Source organism: Aulonocara stuartgranti (assembly GCF_965226115.1).
Source record: "Aulonocara stuartgranti genome assembly, chromosome: 9".
In the NCBI taxonomy this organism is placed as follows: domain Eukaryota; kingdom Metazoa; phylum Chordata; class Actinopteri; order Cichliformes; family Cichlidae; genus Aulonocara; species Aulonocara stuartgranti.
Genome location: NC_138960.1, coordinates 29754830 through 29780933, shown reverse-complemented (window position 1 = coordinate 29780933; position 26104 = coordinate 29754830). Strand labels below are relative to the sequence as shown.

The 26104-nt window shown below is 40.5% G+C and overlaps 2 protein-coding genes across 2 annotated transcripts; one reads left to right on the top strand and one right to left on the bottom strand.

Moving 5' to 3' along the window:
- The first annotated feature begins 7851 nt into the window (after positions 1-7851).
- amer2 (APC membrane recruitment protein 2) lies at positions 7852-10978 on the top strand. Its single transcript, XM_082545904.1, has one exon. It carries the CDS (start codon positions 8085-8087, stop codon positions 10158-10160), a length of 2076 nt encoding a protein of 691 aa, XP_082402030.1. The 5' UTR covers positions 7852-8084; the 3' UTR covers positions 10161-10978.
- Positions 10979-15819: 4841 nt separating this feature from the next.
- On the bottom strand, positions 15820-20416 carry LOC309714766 (beta-1,4-galactosyltransferase 1-like). The gene is made up of 2 exons (XM_082547463.1): positions 19925-20416; positions 15820-19161 (listed from the first exon to the last, which is right to left on the bottom strand). Exons 1-2 carry the CDS (start codon positions 20336-20338, stop codon positions 18496-18498), a joined length of 1080 nt encoding a protein of 359 aa, XP_082403589.1. The 5' UTR covers positions 20339-20416; the 3' UTR covers positions 15820-18495.
- Between the last annotated feature and the right edge of the window lie 5688 nt (positions 20417-26104).

The window sequence follows — 26104 nt, the reverse complement described above, 5'->3', positions numbered from 1 at the left end:
AAAATGTCGTGTCTTGTAATTTGTACAGTCACGTTGTGCATTTTTGAAATACATGGCCTTGATATTCTTCACACGAAAATGCAGAAAATCCCAGTTTTGGCTCATGAAATGTTTCATTTCATCCAAAGGCTGAAATCCAGCCTAATCTGATCATGTTGGTGAGCTGACATTCCTCTGGTCTGAGTGATTTAAAAAATAAATAAAATCAGTGTAGAGAAAAAACATTTGTTTGAAACTGTTTGCTGACAGAATAGACAGTTTGTTGACGTCATTTCCAAGAAAACGCACATCAGGTTATGTCGTTGGCAACACCAGAAGGTTTCAGAGGGATTTTTCATTATGACCTACCTACAGAGTAAATTTAACACGGACGTATATGTCACCTGTGCATTTCCGCCTTAACTAGACTGCTATAATTTGTTGCTCTTCTTGGTGCTTCTGCACTTTGGTTGGGAAACAGATGATGAATCATGTGTGGGGTAAATACCAAACTTGAATTGGAGTATGTTTACATAAATACAGGAAGAACTCTAGGACAATGAAGCCTCTTTAATCCTATTTCTCTTCGATCAGGTGATCTTTCTTACTAATGCTTACTGATGCTGATACCCAAATCCTACTGGTTGTATCTGCCATGTCAGTGACTTATTATTTATGACAGCTGACCTCGATTAAAGTTCACCGGCACATAAAAAACACCGCGTGCATGCAAGGTTAAGTTCTGTGGGTTTGGATAGCTAAATACTGTTAAATTCAACAATAACCATAAAACTGATTCCCCTAACTGTGATCTTTCTGCTTGAGAGGTTTTGAAGCTCAACAAAAACCATGACATAGCAGTTCTCATAAGTAAAAAGAACTTCCTGCATCTGGCAAGTTTAGTTTCTGTGATGAATCTAAATAAAATGATGTGGAATTATTTATTTATTCATCAGAAAAAATGTCCTTGGGGCTGGATGTTGTTCGACTTTGATTTGTTTTGGGTTAGATTCACTGGAGTTGTGGCAATTCAGCACAATTTTTTTAGGCTCAGCTTGTTTTGCCATGAGTCATTACAATTTTTTTTTTTTTCAAGAACATATTCTATATTAGTTCCTGAATAATCATTATTGGAGCTCAGAAAGGATTTGATCTTGGATTAGATTTAGCATACAAGCAAATGCCCAACCCAATCAGTTTGCTGCACAAGAGCAAGATGTAAAACTTGGTTTAAATGAAGTTACACAGAGTTCATGTGTGTATTTGTCTGCCCTGCAAGCTCTTTTCATCCTGCTGTGTTACATCCAGCAAAAGCTACTAGTCTAAATTCTTTATGGAATTCAGACTAGTAGCTTTTGCAGTGAACTTGTTCCTTCTTAAACGCCACTCAGTCCACAGCCCTCCGATGCCATGGGACTAAATGTAGCAATAAATTGAGCTCTGTGTTTACTTTCAGAAGCCAATTAGACAAAGTGAGCACTGGCCCTTAGACAAATCAGTGTCTATGAGCAAATAAAGTCATTATTCAGCTGTAACAACTTGGAATAGAGAGAGGCTGGCAGTGCAACGTGATGTGATGTGTAAACCCACTGTGCCACTTTACTCTAAAGCTCCATAATATATGAACTGAAAGAAGAAAGGGCACAATAACTGATGTGTAAAGTGCCTCTATATGAAGATAGCTAAAAACAAAGGGGACTTAATCTTCTACTTTAATTCTCTCTTTTCTTGTGTTCATAATTTTTGCTCACATTTTCTAACTGATTATTCAAAAAGACCTTAAAGGTGTTTTCCATGAATCGCCACTGATGACTTGAATGTGTAAAAGAAGGACCTTGTTTATGGTTTAAACAAGTAAAAAGTGCAACAACAACAAAAAAACCCCACTGCATTAGAGCGTCAGAGCTTTTATATGACTCAGTCCCTTTTTTGAATGTGGATAAACAGTAAATCATGTTAATCCACAATCAGCTCTAAGTTTTCTCTCTCTCGTGTTAGAATGGTCTTCCTGTAGCCTACTTGTGCATATTACCTTAAATTAAACATTGAGAAGTGTCTTCCAGAGACAAGCTGCCGAGGGCTCTCCCAGGGCTCTGAATCATTCAGATGAGTAGCTTATTGCACGCCATTCTGGTAGAACACTTTACTGGACAAGGAGGAAATGCTGTACTTACAATCAGGGCCAAATAGTCTACATATCGGCAGAGCATATGCTATACACATGAGCGCACGTGTATGCATGTTGTATGTGCATTTTTTGTTTTTTGGTCTGTGTGGAAAATTGGTTTGCGCCATTGCCCTGTATATAACATGTGACTAAAATCTCTGATGATTGTATTACTGTTAGGACATGAATCTATTTTTATGTATCAGGCTGACACACAAGTGCAGTGTTTCGAACAAGGCAGTGGCAGCCCAGAATATATCAACGGCATTTCTAAATCGACTACAGCACTTGGCTATTTATGCCCTTGTGTAATTTGTTACAGCCATTCTCTGTCATATGACACAGCTTCTATGGCCTTTTTCAGTTTTCCAATATAGCCACTGTACATTTCTGTATAATTATTTTGATGAATGCATTTGAAATAGGCATGTTTTACAGTGGGCTGTGGTGGTGCCACACAGCTCTTAGCCGGACAGTGTTATTTACATGGGGGTTGGACAGATACTGATGTCTCCCAGAAAGTTTTTACATTTCATTTTTAATCATTTTTATCATGTTTATCATGTTTTTGTCATAATTTGTAGAGTGTAGAAGTACACTCCAGACCAGGGGTGTCAAACATAAGGCCCCGGGGGACAGAATCGGCCCAGCAAAGACTTCAATCTGGCCTAGATGACTTTGGAAAATGTGAAAGGGAACAGAAATTTTGGACTTTTAATTGTATTTTCACAATTTTTAAAGCTTTTCTGATTGATAAAGATTTCCCACATGGCTACACTGAAGTAATTAAGTTATAGATTTCTGTAGTTTTCTTTTGCACTGATAGATTGCTTTCTGGTGAAATAGAGGTTATTTTTTTATACGTAAGATATCTCTGGGATTACATTTGCACACTGGCAGGAAGGGCAGTTTCACTGGTGCAGCCAACAAAAGATCAAAATAAGCTGTATGTAGCCTGCGATGTAAAAAGAGTTTGACATCCCTGCTCTAGACAGTCGTTTCTGGTAAGTTTTATTTCGGGTCAAACTGAATGAAATAAGAGAATGTGGTATTTGAGTGTTAAGATAAAGTTGGATAGTGGTATGTAGTATTTAACCTCCTAAGACCCAAACTCCTTCATGGCATGCATTTTTAATTTCTCTTTGCTAATTGGGCTGATTGGGACCTGATGAATGTAAAAACAAAGAATTAACAGATTTTTTTCTTTTATCTGATTTTTGTTTATGAGAAAAATGAGGTCCTCATAAGAGGGCATTCATTTTAAATTTCGATAGAACAGGCAGTATAATGTCCTCATAAGTGGTAATCAGGCCCTTGTAGAGCAAAAATTAGTATTTTGGTCCAGACAACCCAAAATGTGATGTGGACACCAGGTCCTAGGAGCATAAGAATCAATTCATTTAGCATTTATATGATGCAACTCCATTTCTATGAGTTTGTGCAAAGTTGCTACTGGTTGTATGTGGTGGCCAGAGGTATAACCAGGCTTTAGCCTCAGCCTCTGAAAGTAGGAGCATAAATTATAACGGTAATGAAAATCCCCTCCAGATCTGTCATCTCAGCAAGCCACGGCAACTAGAAGTCCAGAATAAATGAGTCTAAATGAAAAAAAGGAACATTTTTACTCCAAACAGTCGAATAACTTGCCTCAAAAAAGTAATTAATGTACAAACATTTTGACCCTGACATATTCAGAAAAATTGATAATTACTGCATTGCAGGGAACATGTATAACTTTTATATACTTTGGGTTGCTTTTTCTGTGTGATAAAGACAAGTTTTCAGAAACACTTTGGTTTTGCAGTGTTTTGAGTGTAAAAGTGTCTGAGCACTCTGGGTTTAGGCAGCTTAATAACATTTAGTACTGCTCCCTGTTGATTACCAAAGTAACAAAAGAGCACAAGCAGTAATCCTTGGGGGTTTAATTTTCATTAACACATAAACAGGAACATGTGTGTATGCACACACACAGACACACAGCTTAGTTTAATCCAGAGCTGGAAGACCCCCTGTGCTGACACAATCTAGCCGATAGAACCCCTAATAATGATGATAAAGACTATGTGGTGTGTATGTGTGCCTGTGCCAGGAGCTAACCACTGATGTATGATCAGCCACACCTGTGTCTTGTGTGTGTTACTAGTCTTTGTTAAACCTCTTGCTTGGATCCTGTTGTGCTGTTTTCACAGATGTGGTACTTGAAAGGAAAATGGGTAGATTGCTGATTGTATTGTTCTCACATTTGAAAAGATTCCCGTAGTTACTGATATGTACTACGTCTGACTGACAGCTAAAACTATTGTGGTTTGTTATGTGAACCTACAGTCATGACCACATCAGAGCTACTTCTTTGTTGGTGTCCTCTATGATCCGCAGATAATAAAACTCTTGTGAGATTACTGATAAGATACGTGACTTATTATTATTATTCAAGTGAGGCAAAGTTCAGACACTCTGTGGGGATATTCTGGTTTCTTTTTCTCCTATATGTGAAACTGAAGCAGGAATCCCATAGATGACTTTCTAAAATAATAAAGGTGTTAAAGCAGGAGCCTAAAATAGCATAATGTGTTTTAATGTAATGACCTTTTGCATTCTTTTTATATTGGTCACATACCAAGATTAAAAGTCTTAATATGTGACCGATTTAAAAAGACTGACGTGGACTGAATGAAGATGATGTCATGACTGTGACACATGACTGTGACACTATCAGACAGTTAAAGATGGATAATAAGGATACACGCTCTAATTAATTAGGTTATTTATACCCTGATGTGAAGACACCGAAACTCTTTACAAAATTTAAAGCACCCTTTTACTTTGTTGACAGATATGCATTTCCTTGAAATGATTTACATCTTTTTCACAACTTCTGCCTGGTAAAGGGTGTACACACAATGCAAGTTTCACATAACAACACACAGTCTGTTTTTCTTTTCTTAGCAAGACAAATTAGGCCTTTTAAAAAAAAAGTATTTGAGTCCTGAGGCTCTTTCCTCACAGAGGAATGGAAAAAAAAGACATTCAGCTGCTACTTGTGGGCACTGTGCAGTGGAAGCACACTGACGTAAAAGAGGAACCATATTAACAGACAAAACAGTGAGAGACATGAGAGAGAGAAAATGTCCTCCAACTGTCCCACTTAATGCTGAGCTTCGCTCAGGGGGCTGAAATGGGAACCCTTTTTAGAGAGGGTGGGGGCACGGAGTAGGAGGGATAATAGGGTGTGGGCTTCTTGTATTGCATGTGTGAATCTGCCTTAGCCAGTACAAGTGGACTGAAAAGAATAATTAGGTTGCAAGGAGAGCACATGTTGCATTATCCAAGCACCAAACTAACCAAACCAGTTCAATATCCACAAAAGCCTCTGGACAAAAGTTCTTTTACACTTACATACAAGCCCCATGCTTTTACAAATGGCCTCATATATATATATATGTGAGTGTGAGGGTGTGTATTGCTTTCCTATGTCCTCCATTTAAATGCAGTTATACAAACTGCTCGATAAGCCCGATATGGTCTAATGGTCTCCATTGTGGAATATAGTAGCATTGTCGTAATGTGTGCATTTGCTTCAATAATTTACTGATGTTTAAAGCACTGTAATAATGTACACTGCCACTCTAAGAGCTAAGCAAAATCCTTTGTCTCATCATGCGATAACTGAGCTCCCTCATCAGTCTCCACTCATCAATCCACCTGCCATCTGCTGCTTAGACTCAGCTTCAAGTCCACGCAGCAGCCAGCTGACCTGCTAGCACTGCTGTAGGGCATTCTGCTTGAACATCTGATGTACCTGAAAGCATGCATAGTGGGTGACTGACTGGCAAGTAGACAGGCTGGCTGACTGACTCTTGGGGACATATTATCTTTCTTATTGGTGGGGGGGGGGAGCATAGGGATGATATGCTTCGACGCTTCACTCTGGGGAAGCCCTCAAAAAGTGTTTGTGTGGGTGGGAGCATGTCTCTAGATTTGTGGTTGTGTGTATTGGGCTCATGAATGCAGACATTGTTTGATAGCAGTGGGATGGAAGAGGAGAGCCTGTGCTCACAGTCACTGTGGAGGAGGAGGAGAGAAAAGGAGAAGGGGAGGGAAGGGAAGGAAGGTTTGTAAGTGGGTCGGGATAACAGGGAGATTCATGGGGGGTTGGGAGCACCCCCAGTGGATTGCACTCAGAAAAAAGGAGAACTGGGTGGATCTACGGTAAATGGTGATTATGTAATTTGTTCAGATATACAAACTGGTTGCCATTCTCCAAAATCAAACAAACAAACTGAGATGTGGAATAAAAATGATTTCACTCTTTATTATTATAATTTTTTTTAATTTTAATGTATAATACCCTAATTCATTCACAATTTTACTTATTAGCACAAATGCATTTTGATAATAAAACTGGAACACTTGGGCACTTTGTAAAGACACGACAACAATGAACAAAAGTCAGCAAGTTGAGCCGCTGCCACAAGGTTTCCTTCTAGTTGGTGAACAGTTAATTGTTCTACATGCCTGCAGAAACTCTGCTGGTTGCCAAGGTATGCTCTAAAACTATAACTAATGTGAAAAGAAAGAGTGTACTGTGGGCTGCATAATTGGTGACACAAAACCACAAACACAAGGAAACTGAGGATGACGTGATGACAGTTATATGTGGCATCACAGGGCTCAGACACCTGGCCCTGTGTGTCCATATGGAAGAGGCCTCAAGGCCATATGGCTTATATGTGTGTGTCTCAAACTCTATTGAAGGCTGTGCTATTTGTGTTTGTATGTTTGTCTACTTGTAAGTTGTGAGGGGCCTAAATCTTTTTGCAGAGTCACTTGTAAGTCATTTAAGTTGTGGATGAGAAATTGGTTGTGACTGGGAGGTTAAGACCTCCGTGTCCCTTGAAATAACAAAAGCCTGACTGCACTGACATTTCTAAATCCATATCCTGGTCTAAGCCCGCTCATACTGTTGATCAGCAGGTCTTGTTTTTGAGTCCACTAAATCGCACTTGTGATATGCTTAGTTTCGTTTACTTTGAACTTTTTCACCCTCACACTCCAATTTAGCCAGTCTAATAAGCCTGGGTGAAGGGAGAAGGCTAATTCTGATCAATTTACAATGTAAAGCTACTGTTTACCCAAAGCTCTGACTTACCTAACAGGAAAGATATACCCAGAAATTAATGTCCACACATGCAAAAGTTCTGTTTTTAGTGGGCAGCATCATTGTCAGTTTTCCCACATCTGTGGTCCATGTCCTACAAACAGTCTGTATAAAGATTAGCCTGTGATCTGTCCTAATAATTGGCTATTCAACCGAGCTGCCATTAAGGAAACCCTCATAAACATATTGAACTCATGTCTAATCCTTTATAATGCATCAGCAGATCAGTGGGTGCGTATTGCTTCATTGCTACCCTGGAATGGGTTTGTACAAACACAGAGACGTGGACACACGCACACACGGTGCACACACACACTGATGGATGGGGTGAATTTTGGGCTTCGGAAATACTCAATAGTTAAAAGGAAAGACCAACCAGTGCATCGGTGACAGGCAAGGTGGAAGCAGAGAAGAGGAAAGGGGGTTGGGGGAGGGAGTGGAGGAGAGACGCTGGCGCCCCGCCAACGTTGACGAAAGCTGCTTAGCCCACCCAGTTGCCATGGATACAGTGAGGAGCAGCATGTGTGTTTGTGTGTGCGGCTGTGTGAGAGAGAGCTAGAGAGAGAGAGAAAGAGAAAGAGGGAGGGAGGCAGACAGAGAAAACCAGCAGGCAGGCGTTAAAGCAAGTCAGAGTGGGAGTGAAAGAGCACCAGACAGCAGGGTGGAGGGAGAGAGAGAGAGAGAGAGGGTGAATGTATGTGCGCCAGAAAGAGAGAGGATAAAAAGGTAGCTAAAGAGCTCGAGGGAGACGATAGAGTGGGAGCAATAGAGTACTAGATAATGGAGGTGCACTCAGAGTGTGTGGAGCCTCCTGTGGCCCCTCAGTGTGACCCTCAGCCTACAGGGAAGATCAACAAAGCTGCCTTCAAACTCTTTGGGAAGCGGCGCACTGGATCTGGAATGGCCAGCTTCTTTTCCTTCAGGAACAAAGGGGCTACAAACAGCGGAAACAACGGGAATTCTGACAATGGAAATTCTTTGAATGGAAACAGCTCAGGGGCATCGGCGGAACTTGTGAGGAGCAAAACCCACGATGGACTAACAAGCTCTAATAACGACGCTGATGGACAGAGAGGGGAGGGACTTGCAGGCCTGGAGGTGGGGCCGGTGAGGTCTCTGAGCAAATCGCTAAGTTTCTTCTCTCTTCTCCGACGCGGGAGTTTTAGGTCGAGTGAAAACGGAGGAGCAGGACTTGTCAGAAGAGGAAGGGGCCTGAAAGGGTTTTTCAGCAGCATGCGATGGAGACGTAAAGACAAAACAAATGAGGGCGATGGAGAAGAGGCGGAGGCGAAGAAGGACAAGGATGGAGATGCTGCTGATGCTGAAAAGGTAAAGGACATTACTCTAACCCTTGAACCACCTCCCCATAACCACCAAGCAGACTGTGAGGATGCAGAAGCAGGACCTAACCTCCAAGCACTAGAGACTCCCACCACGAGCGTTACCATGACACCTCCACACTGTGTTGCCATGCCAGGGCCATCTGGTGAGCCAGACTCTCCCTTTCCCTACACGCCCACTGACTCACCACTGCGACCACCCATCCAAAAAGCCAAAGCCTCAATTTCCAGTCTCACCCCCTCCCTTGCTACACCCCCTTTGGATCGCTGCAGCACTGGTGACCCACCATCAGAGCCCTCTGTGGACCGACTCTGCTCCCTCCTCTTCACTGACGTCACGTCCCTCAAGAGCTTTGATTCTCTCACAGGCTGTGGTGACATTATTGCTGATGCCGATGAAGAGGGCCCAGTGGGTAATGGGGGCAGTGGTACCAGCAGCAGTAGCAGTGGGGGAGGAGGAGGTAGCGTGGGAGTGGGTATTGGGAGAGTTGTTGGTATCACCAGTAGCATCTCCCCATCTAAACCCCCTTTATCTTCTCAGATGCCCCAGCCCATGTTCTCTGTCTCCCCAAACTCTGCACCTGCCTCCCTCCCTGCCCGGACCAGGGCACGACCTCAACCACAACAGCACCCACCCGGGAGTGGTGTGGTGGCCTACATGGGTGGAGGGGAAGAAATGGCAAGTCCAGAAGGAGTGGACGATGCAGACATGCAGGGACTCTGGCACATGTTGCCTTCCACAGGAGACAACTCCCCTGCATTGCCCCGATCGCATCAACCTTCCTCCTCTACCCCTACTTCTACTTATCCCCCTCGCACCAACCCTGCTAGCAGCTACCTTCCCTCAGCTTCCAGGAGTTCAGATAGAAAGGTACCACAGGTGAAGGCGCTGGGACTCAGTAAGATTCCAGTAGTTGGTGGAGCGGGAAGCCGGGCAGCTAAACCCCCTCTCCCTCACACACATGGTCGTCACCCTACATCGCCAGGTGAAAAAGAGCCGCTTAGTGACGAGGGCTACTGGGACACACCGTCAGCAACACCTACAGCAACACCTGACGAAAGTGGGCTGCAGCATAACCAGAATATGGCCCTATCACGTGACAGTTGCTCTGGAGACCACCTGTATGACCTCTACAATGATCCTGAAGAAGAAGCAGAGGATCAGGAGGGAGATGAAGATCCAAACAGCTCGCCCTCTCCGTCCACTGAACACAAAACGAGCCCCATCTCCCAAGCAACTCTGCCTTCCTCCTCCTCCTCTTGCTCCTTCCGATCAATGAAAGGCAGCGCCAGCCTTCCTCGAGAATCCAAGATCCCGGTAAGCACCAAACCAACCACACCCCCTCACTCTGCAAGCCAGTCAGCCCTGTCGTCCGTCCTAGAGGCTGAATCAACTCCACCAAAGACGCAACCGCCTCCTCCGGCTCGCACCAGAATCCCAGTATCCAAGGTGCCAGTTCGTCGTTCTGGAAACAAATCTGGCGGCACAGCCAGAGGGACTGCCCACAAGAAGTAGCTTCTGTCACATGGGTGATTTTCCGCTGGACTGGAGTGCACATTGCTACACTGCAGCTTACGTAGAGCCAAATGTTTCCCCAGACAAAGAAAAATGTTGAGCTGTACAGTCAATGGCCTAGGAATTCCTCTCAAATCTTTAAATCTCTCATTCCTTAGGCGTGTTGGCTCACGAACAGCTACATTAGAGTAAGTGCTTTGTTCACCTGAGAAAGTCACTAGGAAACTTGAAAAAGCTAGGTTAACATTTTGCAACCCTCCTTAAACCTTTGGGGGTTGACTGTTGACAATCTGTTAACTATACAACCACCACTTTGACAGAAAACAAAAGCAGAGCACCTTTTTTTCTTTTATGTTTTTCTTTTAGATTTCCACAATTTGTTTAACTCAATCTGATAGTAAGGACCTAATCTAATCAACATTATTATTATTATTATTATTATTATTGTTATTATTATTATTATCTAATCTGTAATACGTACCTCCTAATTCTCTGATTTTAGAGCCAAAGTTTTTTGATTTTGACATAGTTTGGAAAAGTCCCAACAGTTTTCCTCCATTTTTCCTTTGGTTGCTGTAAATGGTTTTTTTTTAACATGGTCTTTTGCTGATCGCACACTGGTTTTAAAACTATACATGAACTCTGAACTGCTTTTATTATCTACTTTGCAGCTACAAAGCTATCCTGCAGAAGGTCACACTGCATCTCATACTTTTTAAGATCGATTAGCGGATTTCTTTTTTTAAAATCCATTTGGACTAACTTTGGCTTCAGCCTTTGTACTTGGATCTCACTCACACCCGGCTGCTTCACTGGAAGTACATTCACAGAATTTTAATCTCTGGGATTTACAAATGTTTAAATACCAATGGAAACCTGCAAAACTATCGCAATACATCAACCTGGAGGGATCCCTTGCACTAAGGCTTTGTTGTCTGCGAACACACGCACATGCAGAATCATACACACACACACATACACATTTCTTCTCGCTCTCTGCATGTAGTGCCACATATCAAGGCACAAAGGTCAGGGAACGTCATCTAATGCTGAAGGATCTGACACATGTGCACTGCTCAACCTTTGGCACTGTATTTGTAGCTACACTGGATAACTTTCTTCTCTACGAACACATGCACAAACACATTTTTTCTAGCTAGTACTTTGTTCTTCACTGGATTTCGTACTGTTTTTATAGACTTTCCCTTTCCGCAATCATACTGCACGGATCTTTAACTGTGACAGCACCAGCTTTCTAACACTCTGCCTTGTCTTCTTTCTGTTACTCTCTGTTAGCATACTGTATAGGCTAATGTGGATGGATGACAAGTGCCAGTTTAGAGAACTAGGATATTATACATAGCAAAATTTGGGAACTAATGCTAAATGATCGACCTCGCCCCTTCTTCTCCTGGCTATGAATAAAACAAAACAAAACAAAACAAAAAACAATGTATAGCCTAATTTCACGAGCCACCACAGCTGCGAGTGAATGTGAATGTAGCTTGACATTGTAATGGATATTTGTGAGGACATAGTTTTCTGTGTTCTACTATCCTCTTTGTCCCTCTTTTGTGGGGGCAAGACAAACTGGATTTGACTCTTTTCTAAGTCCCCTGTGGCTTACATTGCAAAACGCCGCTTGTTTTAGAAATAAGAAGGTGTGTTGCAGTCCTAGAAGGCCTTTGTTAGTGATTCAGTGCAATCAGTTAAAAGGGAGCAGGTTGGTCCCTTATAGGGATTTCCATAGAATTTGCATAGGATATGCCAAGTTTAATGTAATCATTCCCACAGAAGCTATCAGTGACACTTGAGTATCATTCTCGTTCTTTAAGCCATCTCATCTCATTTAGAGTCTAATGATTGATCCATGACACTGCTCCGGGTTCAGATATCTTTTCAGCCTCCCTATGGTGTAGTGTAGGCAACCATGGAGTAACCTGATTCTGAGACTGCAGTAGGAACTCTCCTAGCCAAATAAAAGGGCGCCCTAGAGGTCACCTGGGAAGCAGCAAGTGATCATGTCGGTTCACATTTTCCCTTTCTTTAGCTTTAGACCTTTAGCTTCCTTTATTCATTGCTGATTGAGAAAAAGATTTGTTTTTTAAGTAAAGTATTTTTTTGGTTGATGTTATTGGTTGGCAAGATTTTACTTGGATTCCTTTAACAGTCAGATTCTGTAGAACTGAAAGATGACAGGTCATTATGCAATCAATGTCCACCAGGTTTTGTTTAAATACAGGACATCACTCTATCCAACATGTCACTGTTTCTTAGCTTCATCCAGGTATGACATGGCATGATACAACTGTTCCACTGGGACACACTCTTACTCCTGAGGTCACCATGTTTCCATCATGGGCTCACCAACACCAGACTCAGCTCAATGTATTTTTTGCAGGCACACACTTCTCGTTTTTTTTCTGGGCCTTTATGTGATCATTTGCTCTGATGAAAAGCAGATTTCCCCCCCTCCTTTATGTTTCTATCTGTTTATATTGTGAAAACCTCATTACATTTTTAATAAAGAAAACTGTATTTGCGCTGATAGATGAGCCCCTGACTCTTTGTAAGCACGTTTACACCATCATAGGAGTTATGTCCTTTTTGTGTTTGGAGAAAAAATAAAATGGAGGTTGAATTCCACTTCTCTCATCCCACCCCTCATGTCCTGCTGTCTTAAATCCCTAAGGATCAGCCTGAGTGAGAAAAGGTGATGCATTGAGTAGAATGTAGCTTTAGTTTTTGGATATTGTTGTGGTCCGGCACTTAGGGAGAGGTCATTCTGGGTCGGGGATTACAGGTTATCAATAAATCCTATTGATTGCTGACATGAAAGCCCGACAGATGCGTCCCTAGCTACTGTTGGTCTCTGTTGGGGAAAGAAAGGAGACAGACAGGCACGGTGATGACAAAGAGAGACAACTGATGCATGTGGATATGAGACCCGTGTGTGTCCTGAATAGATGAAAAGTATAGTTGCATTTTTTCAAGAATGGCTCATGTTGCTAGAAAAAGCTTATATGTTGTGGTTTATCCATGTGAAGTAGGAGGAGGATTTGGTGCAGTGCGAATCCCCTTTGTAATGGTGCAGCAATTCCCCCTCCCTCTTTATCCAGCTCTCTACACTCCGAGGTTTATGTAAAAACCTTACGTAAGACCATAACACTCACTTGTACCAGCCCACCACATCAAAGCCAGGGATGCTGACAGTAAGAATGGTGCGTAATGTTGCATGTGTGTGTGTGTGTGTGTGTGTGTTTGTATATATCTGTGTCAGCTGATCTCATCAGTAATCTGCTGTTTGGCTGCTCGATGTGGACAGTTGTTCTCAGTGTGAGCCATGTTTGTGCTTATTTGTTTTCGGCCATAAATCTGGTTAAAGAGTGCAACAGAGAGCACTGAGTTTCTGATGAACAATGGGGTTCTTATTCAAACCAGTGAGGAAGAGAACAAGGGAAGGACTCATGGTGAAAAGCAAAGAATAAGTGGCAGAATAAGATTTATTGTGAGTATGTGAATGGGTTTGAAGAGCTTCAGTGCTCTTAAATGAAGCTTTTATTTAGCTGGTATAACTTCTGATGATCACCAGCCACAAGTATCCACTTGTCACTGGCCACTTCATTAGGTACAGCTTGCTAGTAGTCCATGCCAGTCTCCTGTTCCACCACATCCCAAAGGTGCTCTATTGGATTGAGCTCTGGTAACTGTGGCGGACATTTGAGTACAATGAACTCATTGTCTTGTTCAAGAAGCCAGTTTGAGATGATTTGAGCTTCGTGATATGGTGTCTTATCCAACTGGAAGAAGCCATCACATGACGGGTACACTGTGATCACAAAAAGTAGACATGGTCAGCAACAAGCTGTGTCATTCAAACGACAATCAGCTGGTTCTTAGGAGCCAATATGCAATAAAAATATCTCAAACAACACCACCAGCACCCTGAACTGTTGATACAAGGTAGGATGGATCCCTGCTTTCAGTTTGTTTACACTAGATTCTGACCCTACCATCCAAATGTTGCAGCAGAAATCATGATTCAGCAATTTTTCCCCTAATTTTCTACTGTCCAGTTTTGATGAGCTCTAAAATTCTTTCCATATATGAGTGGCACCCGGTGTGGCTTTGGTCTTTCGTAGCCCATCTGCTTTAAGGTCTGGTAGTGGATGACCAGTAGTTTTGCTCTAATAGATTTAGACCTACAGTTTGATTGTAGGCAAAATATTCTAGCACGGGCTGTAGTAAATAACAAATAAGCATTTACTGCTGTCATAGTACTGTAAGTAAAAGTACTACCAGTTGAATATAACAAAAAAAATGAAAAAGAAAGACTACACTACCTATCTGGTGGTAAAGAAAAGAAATTCTAGCACAGACAGAGAAAAATGAAGGCCACTAGTATTTACAAAAACACAACATCTTGATGGTAGGTAGGCTTTCCTGGCCTTGATAAATGTGTGTGAGTGCATGTGTGTACGACAGAGCACCATTCAAAAGCTGTACCCCACATTCTGCATGGCAGCCTCTCCACAGTTGTTCCCATAGTAACTCCACTAGGTCAACCAATAAAAAGAGGGGGCTGGGCAGGAAGGAGGATGGGAGTCTGTTTGGGGGGTGGGTGCTGACACAGTGTGTGAAAGATGTGATTGGAGTTGAAGTGCTGCAGTAAAAAATGCATACAAAGACAATAAAACACCAAGTGAAGCCTTTAGAAAAATGGAAATGCAATACATTTGAATGTGTGTGACCTTCAGCACACAACACATCTTTGCATCACTGGATTTCAACTTTGCATCCCATGTGAAGCCTCCTCTCACTACTATTTTTCGCCTCTTCACAGGTGTTAGTGTCATTTTGTCCTCTGTCCCTCTTCACTTTTCAGTCTGCCTTTTGAGTGACACTACAGTTCATCTCAGGGAAAAATTGTGCAATCTTCCTTTTATTAAGAATTCATGAAGCGCAAAGATTTTGACCCTTGAAATGGGCACATCTGTTTGGTACACCGTAAAGACGAGAAGATCCAGTACAGTATGACGCTAGTACAGCTGTAACCTTCAGAATGTGTAAGTCTAGTTTATTCCTCAGGACGCCAGACAGTCCTGGATACCAAACAATGTTAAGCATCACATGGTTATGACACCAGTAAGTTCTTTCTAAAAACAGCATGTGCTCATCTAGAGTGATAAATTCTGCTTTGAAATGATAAAACGGAAAATGTGATTAACTTGCAAACTGAATATGACCGTGTCAGGCATGAAGCAAAATGATTCAAAATTTAATTATCAATCACAAGATAAATATTGAGAATATTAAAATGTAAGGTCAGACACAGCAATACAAAGTACAAAGATTTGAAATTTTTACTCAATATTGAATTAAAAATTGTACTAAACTGAGTTTGTGCTAAAACTTTCCTGAGATTACCATCTTATACTAACTCAATTCTCAAAATAAATTTCCCTAAAAGCATTAATATAATATATAATATAATATACAATATGATGACCACATTAAAATAATCAGTCTAACGTAGTGAATCCATAGATGTATCTAGACATGTATAGTTAAAGGAGCTTGCAAAGAAAAGCGTCTGGACTTCTTTAAGTTAAGTCCAGACGCTTTTCTTTGCAAGCTCCTTTGACTACGATGACCTGGATGACTGAGAACCTTCACAGACACCTAGACATGTATAGCTGTACTTAAGCATTATTGGTATTTTGTGAAGAGCAGGTGTATAAAATCACCTAGACACATAGACTGCTTCTACAAACATCTCTAAGAGGATGGGTCGCTCTCAAAAGTTCAGTGAATTCCAGTGTAGTTCTGTGATAGGCTTCACGACTAGACTGTACAACAAGTCTAGTCGTGAAATTTCCTCACTAATAAATATTCGACAGTCAACAGTTAGTGATAATATAACAAAACTGAAGTGATTGGGAACGACAGCAACTCAGCCATGAAGTAGTAGGGCATGTAAAATAGTGGGGTTAGCAGATGCTGAGGCACAAAGTGTGCAGAGGTCGCCAACTTTCTGCAGTCAGTCACTACTGACCAAACTTCATGTGGCCTTCAGATTAGCTCAACAACAGTGCATAGAAAGCAGCCGCATCTGAGCCTTAGCAATGATGTAAAGCATGTCGTCACTGGACTCTAGAGCAGTGAAGACGTGTTCTCTGGAGTGACGAATCACGCTGCTCCACCTGGCAATCTTAAGGACGAGTCTGGGTGTTGCAGTTGCCAGGACACTGGTACTTGTCGGCCAAGAGTCAAGTTTGGTGGAGGGATGGTAATAGTGTGGGTTTCGGTTCCTTTATTCCAGTGAAAGGAACACTTGATGCTTCAGTATACCAAGACATTTTGGACAATTTCATGCTCCCAAATTTGTAATAACAGTTTGGGGATGGCCCCTTCCTGTTCCAGCATCACTGCACCAGTGCACAAAGCAAGGTGCATAAAGACATGGATGAGTTTTTTGTGGAAGAACTTGACTGGCCTGCACAAAGTCCTGACTTCAGCCACGTAGAACACCTTTGGGATGAATCAGTGACCCTTAGCCTGACCTTCTCATCCAACATCAGTGTCTGACCTCACAAATGTGCTTCTGGAAGAATGGTCAAAAATTCCCATAAGCACATGTCTAAACCTGTGGAAAACCTTCCCAGAAGAATTGAAGCTGTTATAGCTGTAAGACGAATGGGATGTCACTCAAGTTTATGTGAACATGTGAAGTTCAAGTCCATGTGAACAGGAGTGGACTGGTAATCTGACATACCAGGCTGGTGCACTTTTGGGCTGATGGGTCAATTGAAGGTCCGCTGCACTGCAAGCACTGGCAGCAGCCCATTTGTTCGCTGTAGAACCAGGTTGGTTTCCCTTTTGCGTTCAGAAGTTCCTTAATACTGGTTGGATAAATTCAATAAAGAGCTGGCAACATTCAGAGGTTTTGATCCATAATGACCTTTGCCAACACATTGTTGCAGTAAATTTGTCAGCTGTACAGTAATGATGGAGATCTTCTGTTCAACCACATGCCAAAGGTGCTCTGTTGAATTAGTGCTTGTCGAGGAATGTGAGTACAGAAAATGCATTATCATGCTCAAAAAACTGGTTAGACAGAATCTGAACTGTGTGACATGGTGTGCTATCTTTCTGGGAAATGGGAGGAACGTGCTCAGCTATAACACTCAGGTAGGCTATTGTGATTAAATGATAATTGTTTTCCCCGATAAAAATATTAGAGAAAAAATATGTAAAAAATATTGCCGAAGTTTTTCTTGTCTCTAAGTGTGCTAAGAAAATATCCCACACCATTGCACCACCACTAGCTGCCTGAAAAGTTGACACAAGGTCAAATGGATCCATGCTTTTATGTTGTTTATGAATTGAAATTCTGACTTTACCATCTGTCATTTCATTTTATGATGAAAATAAACTCCATAGTATACAGTCTCACTTGTGAAGTAATTGAAATCCAAATGCTCTAAATAGACACTATTAGCACAAACATTGAGCAGACACAGTGGCCGTGGCTGCCTCTGTTGGTGCCAAATGGCAACTCCTGAGGCTTAAAAATGAAGCCATTCATTCATTCATCTGAGACAGCAGTTTTAATGTTCTTATCTTCTCTAAGAATATCTAATATACAATAGTGTCCCATTTATCATGCTCGTTGGTAGGTTCTTAAGCATTAAATTTAAACCTTTTTTTCACCTTCCTTTAGTTACTTTACTTTCTACCTCTTAGATATAGCGCACAGTTATAACACACTTTTTAAAATATATGTATATGTATATATATGGTATATTTATGCTTATATCCTTACTCTCATTCCCCTTATTGTATCTGTAACATGCAACTTCTGTTGGTGCTGTGCTACTGGTAACTAAATTTCCCAGAGGATCCCACCCGAGGGATTAATAAAGTTTCATCTAATCTAATCTAAACTGGTAGGTTACTTAACAGCTGATCAAACCCAGCCAGAAGACATTATACTTCTTGTTATTTGCTGTTTGCAAAACAGATGAAATCATCACTTATAATTGCTTATACTTTGCAGAGTTCAAAAAAAATAAAGTAGAAACAAGCACTGGAATTTCCCTGTTTGTCCCAGTGCAGCAAAAAAAAAAATGAAAAAAATGAGTTGCTTGAATATTCAGAATTTCAACATTTTCCTTTTGTTGGAGTGGATACCTAAATTAATTATTTATTTATTTATTTTAGGGCAAATTGGATTCACAGAGATTTTAAGAGCATAAGTCACTCGTTCAGTTCTGAGATCAAAACACCAATGAATCACTGGCCACGCAAGAGAGTTAAATTGCATTCAGGCAGATCATTCAGGAGAGCCGATATCTACAGTGATAAAAGTGTACAAGATATCCTTCTCAATGTTCTTTACTGTGTATTTGAGGGAATTGATGCCATCCGCATTCATGGTCCAATGTGTTTGAAACAGTTTATCAGGATTCTTTGGATTTGGGTCATTGTGCGCGTCTCTTTGATGTTTGATCATCCTGTACCTGCCCGTCAGTAAGTCAGGTCGAGAAACCTGCATTCCACGTAAGACTATTCGTTTGTAGATATCATCGTCCTCACCACCCCAACCCCAGTAGGTGTTTGGGAACCCATTAATTTTCAAGTACTGATGTTTGTACAATGAAGCGACCCCACCAAAGAAGGTCTTATAGGGTAAGTCGAAATTAAATTTGTCCATGCCTATAGCCAAGTGTCGTGGATTGTCAAAACATCTGTAGAGGTTACGGTCATTTAGGGGAACCAGATCTACGTCAGAGAAGAGGAAGCAGTCATAATCATATTCCTTGAGCGCTTCGACATATCCTGCATTCATCAGTTTAGCCCGATTGAAGACTCCCTCTCCATCTTGGTTGATGACATAGACTCCGTAGTCCACAAGCTGTCGCTTCAGTATAGGATGCAAGTAATAAAGCCAGTGCTTCAAATGCTCGTGCCGATTCCGGAATGGGATGATGATTGCCACCTAAAGACATGACAATAACTTTTACTTTAACATTTGAAAAATTAGCCCGTGATTCACCAATAATTTTATTTGATTGATTCTAGGGTAGCTTTGCATGATTCAGTATTATCTCATACCAGGTGACAGTTCATCCTCTCTCTAGCTCTGTTTGCCTTCCCTTCAAGACTGCTTTCTTTTGGCTGGGAGCAAACCACAGGTGTGTTTGCTTGAAATGACCATATTAGTGTCACTGGGATCCAACTGTAGAAAGAATTGTCTGAATTGGAATGTTTGTAGCTTTCTGAAGCTTGTGCTTTTAGCTCATGATAATTGTGCTCATACAATGACAGACCTCATTATTTAAATGTGACGATGTTTAATATTAGCATGTATGTCACGTGTTATCTTTAAAAGCTTAAAAAAGCATGACGTTTTTTCCGAGTTTATTTCAAATGATACTGAATCGAATGAAGCCAAATAAAGAAATCTGTGAGTGAGTTAATCATTATATGATATATATGATACCATTTTATCTCTATATATTACCTCTAATTTCTCTTTTGGTTGGGTAAAATCAGGTTTTATTTGATCATTTACACCTGTTTAAGTATTGAAAATAAACTATGAAAAAAGAGTGCCAAAAACATGTAAAAATAAATACACAAACAAATAAATAAATCCTTACATAAATAGTAAATTTAAGGAAACTTGTCCCCTTAAATGCAAGTTGCTATCAGTTGCTGGTTTCTTTCTTTCCTCTCTTCTTCTCAAGTCATTCACCTACCTTCTGCTTTGCAACACAGTCTTTTGGCTTGAACCTTCCTCCTTTTTGAAGCAAAGGACTGACTTCCTTTCTCACATGTTCCCAAGTCCTTCCGAAATCAAACTCAACGAGGAGTGGACCTATGAGATCTGGGGGGTTTTCAGGGCAGGGGCCCAAAGTTAAGCTGACAGCAGATGGTGTCGGTGCCATCTCACTGCTTTTGTTTGAGGCTTTGATCCTCCTCTCCAACAGCTTCGCGACTTGCTCCTTTACCATCCCTGAAAATGTTTTGTTTCCCAGTGTCAAAATATATTTTTCAGGAACAATAACCACAAAGCTTCTTCTGGAGTAGAATAAAACCAGCACAAAACATGCGACACTAACAAAAGAAAAAAGTACTAGAAAATTAAATAATCTTTTGAAGTTTCCTGCCATCTTTTATCTTGAGTATACTCAGCGGCTCTAATTTCCCTTGTTACAGCTCAGTTGCCAGCATATCTGTATGTTTGCAAGTCAAAGGTATTTCAAACAAAGAGCAACCCAACCGGTTTTTATTTTTGCTGTACGACTTCCTTGTTCACGTCACCTTATCAGGATAGGCCTCGCACCTGTGGTTATTAATTAAACATGACATCTTTTGACTAATTTCTCCAGTGTACAAGACTCTGTTGACTGTTTCATACCTAATTTGTTTGTAATGTGAAAGTAGATTACTTCCTGGCTTTCTGAGTAATTCAGTAAGAGAGCACTAGTACATTTTCCTAACATCACTTTCTTTAATGTATATCTTACCTCCAAGCAATTTCAGATGGCCAACAAAGTAATGTAGTGACAAGAATTAGTGATTATTATGGGAAAGGTTTAATTAAAAAAGTAAGTTCTGTTTGAAAATACGGATATAGTGATATTGGGGGAAAAGAAATCTCTGAAAAGTTGTTAAAGTGTGCCCTCTCCTGGTTTGAATAATAGTGTTTAAGTTTGAGATCTGTCTACATGTGGTAATTTCTGTAATCCTCTGGATTGTCGCTGATAAGTATCCAATGCTCTAGATGACTATCATCAAAAATTAAGAAACTGTTTCCATGTAATTGGTGACAATAGTCATGGAACACTGTCTCATATTGTTTGCAGCAGGAACTCTTTACAGATGAATGATGGGTCCTCTTTAGCAAAGTAATATTGGAACTGTTGGCAGGTTATGTATGTTTAGGATTGTGATTTTATCAGCAAAGCATAAACCAGCGTTTAATGACGTTGTTAGTACACACAGCTCCCTGTTTTCTGAATGATAACATGAACAAAGTCCAGCTACTGTATAATTGTGTGGATGCTTTAAGCATCCACACTATTGAGTTCCTGTTTCTCTTTATTCTTTATTATTATTATTATTCTTCAAGTTGCTTCCGTACACTTTTCGCCGTAGAACTACTTCCACAATTTTCAGCCGATTTTCACCGTTCAAATTTTAAACTATTCTGCTATTTTTGCTCTTTCCGGCTATGACTTTTGCTATTTTTTTGCTATTATACTTTTTAAAATATTAAGCTTTTTTCCTTTAATTTGTCCCATTGAAATGAATGGGAAACTTCAGCAATTCTGCTAAAATTTGCTTGTTTTTGAAACTTAACTACTTCCTCATACTTTCACCTAGAACAACCATTCAAATTTTAAAATGTTCACAAATTATTGGGCTATTCAGGTATGATTCAGCTTTTTCAAATCTTTTACTGTTTTACTTTTATGCCTCTTAAAGTTTTGAGTTGCAAAATTGTGATTTTTCACAAAATACATGTGTTGTTATGGTTGCTATGCTCTTGGCTTCCAGTGTGCCACTGAAGGTTTTGCAGTCTTCTCTTCATGTCCGAACAACTGTTTGCTACTTGCTCAATTTTCACTCAACTTCCACAAATTATACATCAAAACGTAGGTATTTTTGCTGGCTTTCAGAAAATGTCACCATCATTGTTGTGGGATTTATATAATTTTGGCAAATCTCCTCAGACTAACACAAGGTCAGAAAACTCTCCATATAAAGTCAATGGAGAGTTTGTTCAAAATCACCGCTGCATTTCTGTAATGAGAGGCATATTCGAATCGTCATATCTCCTTAACGAAGCAAAGTTAAGACATGAGGCTTGTCCCGGTATATCTTCAGACACTCGTGACGCTCACAATTCAAGAATTATTTTCTCACCTATTACCGTTCTGAAATGAGTTGGACTTGTTTGAGGGTAGGAAATTTGTCCTTCGCTCAGATTTCTTCAGATTTCAAACTGTGGAAATGAACCACTTTTTTCTCTCGTCATAACTTTTTGTTGGATTTCCACAGAGACCTGAAAATTTCCATAATTGTTCACCAAACCCTGCTGTCTCTTACGGTGAAAGAATGATATCGATACTCCAAATAGATTTAGAGTTAGAAAGCGTTGTTTGAGGGCAAGTCAAGGCAGTTTTTGCTTCGCTCTACTCAGTTATGGTGCATTAGAAGTCAAATATCTTTAATAATTCACATTTTAATGATAAATTGTTAACACTGGAAGATTCCCCCATCTCTTCTGAACAAAACGGTGTAAGAATGACCGCTCTAGCCCCTACGGTTAGGAAATTATGGTCATTTGTTTGAGGGGAGTCCTCACTATGAGAAAAAGGCTGCAATAATCCTGTGCCTCTCTGTGCTGCGTGTGTAAAAAGAAGCACCTGTTTTGGCGTGAAAACGTAAACAGCCTCTCTGATTGGTGGATTTAAATTCGGCAGCTCTCTCCCTCTGTGTGTGTGTGTGTGTGTGTGTGTGTGTGTGTGTGTGTGTGTGTGTGTGTGTGTGTGTGTGTGTGTGTGTGTGTGTGTGTTTAGTGGGAGAGAGAGGACCCTGCCCTTATTTGGCAGCATGTCATTGTAGGATTTAAATTTAATATAGTTAGACTGGTTGACTGGATTAGAGCCTGTGTTTGTGTGTCCCTCTGTGCATTTGTGTTTCAATAAGTTATTACTATTCTGCTAAATCTGGTACTTTTCGGTACTTGTGCTAAATACAGTATTTCTGCTAAATCATACTATTTCTGCTTTTTATAGGATTTGTGCCTAACATAGTATTTCTGCTAAATTATAGTATTTCTGCTTTTTATAAGATTTGTGCCTAATATAGTATTTCTGCTAAATTATAGTATTTCTGCTTTTTATAGTATTTGTGCTAAAACATAGTATTTCTACTAAATGTAGTATTTATGCTTAATCATACTATTTCTATATATTTCTGCCAGGTCCCCAGGCAGCCAATCCTCTGTGAGGACTTAGACATTCAAATTTTCAAATCAGGGCCTGCACGGTTTCCCAGCCAATCACATATGTGTCCTGAGGCATTCAAATTTGCATATTGGGGCCTTCATGGCTTCTAAGCCAGCCAATCATATCTGAGGGTTGAGGAATTCAAATCCACAAATCAGGGCCTGCACAGCTTCCCAGCCAGCCAATCATGTATGTGGGCTCCAGGCATTCAAATTTGCATATTGGGGAATTCGTGGCTTCTAAGTCAACAAGTCATCCATGTCATATATCTCTAAAAATTCATATTTTAATGATAAATTGTCAACACTTGAAGATTCCCCCATCTCTTCTGAACAAAACGGTGTAAGAATGACCCTTCTAGCCCCTACAGTTAGGAAATTATGGTCATTTGTTTGAGGGGAGTCGTCACTATGAGAAATAGACTGCAATAATCCTGTGCCTCTCTGTGCTGCGTGTGTAAACAGAAGCACCTGTTTTGGCGGGAAAAAGTCCACAGGCTCTCTGATTGGTGGATTCAAATTCAGCAGCTCCCAGGCTGACCTAGAAACTTACTTCTCTCTCCCTGTGTGTTGCGTGTGTGTGTGTGTGTGTGTGTGTGTTTAGTGGGAGAGAGAGGACCCTGCCCTTATTTGGCAGCATGTCATTGTAGGATTTAAATTGAATATAGTTAGACTGGTTGACTGGATTAGAGCCTGTGTTTGTGTGTCCCTCTGTGCATTTGTGTTTCAATAAGTTATTACTATTCTGCTAAATCTGGTACTTTTTGGTACTTGTGCTAAATACAGTATTTCTGCTAAATCATACTATTTCTGCTTTTCATAGAATTTATGCCTAATATAGTATTTCTGCTAAATTATAGTATTTCTGCTTTTTATAGGATTTGTGCCTAACATAGTATTTCTGCTAAATTATAGTATTTCTGCTTTTTATAAGATTTGTGCCTAATATAGTTTTTCTTCTAAATTATAGTATTTCTGCTTTTTATAGTATTTGTGCTAAAACATAGTATTTCTACTAAATGTAGTATTTATGCTTAATCATACTATTTCTATATATTTCTGCCAGGTCCCCAGGCAGCCAATCCTCTGTGAGGACTTAGACATTCAAATTTTCAAATCAGGGCCTGCACGGTTTCCCAGCCAATCACATATGTGTCCTGAGGCATTCAAATTTGCATATTGGGGCCTTCATGGCTTCTAAGCCAGCCAATCATATCTGAGGGTTGAGGAATTCAAATCCACAAATCAGGGCCTGCACAGCTTCCCAGCCAGCCAATCATGTATGTGGGCTCCAGGCATTCAAATTTGCATATTGGGGAATTCGTGGCTTCTAAGTCAACAAGTCATCCATGTCATATATCTCTAAAAATTCATATTTTAATGATAAATTGTCAACACTTGAAGATTCCCCCATCTCTTCTGAACAAAACGGTGTAAGAATGACCCTTCTAGCCCCTACAGTTAGGAAATTATGGTCATTTGTTTGAGGGGAGTCGTCACTATGAGAAATAGACTGCAATAATCCTGTGCCTCTCTGTGCTGCGTGTGTAAACAGAAGCACCTGTTTTGGCGGGAAAAAGTCCACAGGCTCTCTGATTGGTGGATTCAAATTCAGCAGCTCCCAGGCTGACCTAGAAACTTACTTCTCTCTCCCTGTGTGTGTGTGAGTGTGCGTGTGTGTGTGACAGAGAGAGAGAGAGAGAGAGAGAGAGAGAGAGAGAGAGAGAGAGAGAGAGAGTAAGCCTTTTAATGGGATGATCTCATTCTAAGATTCAAATTCAATATATTTAGACTGGGTGAATTGGATGTTGTGTGTGTGTCTCTCTGTGCATGTGTGTTTCCTTATGTGTACATATTTGTGATTGTGTGGCTGTTATAGATTTTTTTGCTGATTTTTTTTCATTTAACAAGTATATTTGAGGGACCCTCAGCATGTTCAGCATTTTTTCACCTGTCCATTTTGCTTTTCCAATTTTTCTGTTTAAGTTATTACTATTGTGCTAAATCATACTATTTCTGCTATTTTATAAGATTTGTGCCAAATATAGTATTTCTGCCAAATATACACTCAACAAAAATATAAACGCAACACCTTTGTTACTGCTCCCATTCCTCATGGGATGGACGTAGAGACCTAAAATTCATTCCAGATACACAATATAACCATCCCTCCCAAACAGTGGTCACAAATCAGTCCAAATGTGTGGTAGTGGGCACATCTGCTATATTGAGGTAATCCATCCCACCTCACAGGTGTGCCACATCAGGATGCTGATCTGACATCATGAGTAGTGCACAGGTGTACCTCAGACTGCCCACAACAAAAGGCCACCCTTTTCTGCAACTTTTCAGCTTTTTCAGCTAGTTTTAGCAGACAGCTTCAGCTTTAAAGCAATTCAGAATTCATATGATTACAACCAATATGTATTGGAGTAAAAGAAACAAATGTGCAATGAACATGTCAGGAGTCGCTGTTAAAAAGTCTCATGGCAGTGGGGTTAAGGGACCTCCTGAACCTCTTGAGTCCTGCAGTGGAGTGAGATGAGCCTCTGCAGCTCCTACTGTGAGGATGCTTAGGCGATCACCAACACCAGCTCCTTGGTGTTGGTGTTCAGAAGAAGACTGTTCTTATTACTGCAGTCAGTTAAATAAATCTATCATAATAAAGTACATTTTAACATAATGACCTTGTGTTTATTTATGTCTTTTAACCATTATTTCAAATTCAAAGAATCCCATTTGAAACATTTATTAAACTTATAGAATTAAATTAAAAGTTGTTTTTTGTTGCAAAAAAATCTAGTATAATAATATTTAAATTTACATATATTTTCACGTTTTCCATGCCAATTTTGTGTAATTGCGGAGTTTCCCACTTTTCCCACTACTCGTGAATGCCTCCTTTTTTACGTCTCTGCCT

Bases quoted from the DNA above. Each gene is read 5' to 3' on its own strand.
- amer2 (XM_082545904.1), top strand. From the start codon at position 8,085: ATGGAGGTGCACTCAGAGTGTGTGGAGCCTCCTGTGGCCCCTCAGTGT.
- LOC309714766 (XM_082547463.1), bottom strand. From the start codon at position 20,338: ATGGCAGGAAACTTCAAAAGATTATTTAATTTTCTAGTACTTTTTTCT. The intron at 19,162-19,924 runs GTAGGTGAATGA...TCATGTCTTTAG, and splicing joins ACTGTGTTGCAAAGCAGAAG to GTGGCAATCATCATCCCATT.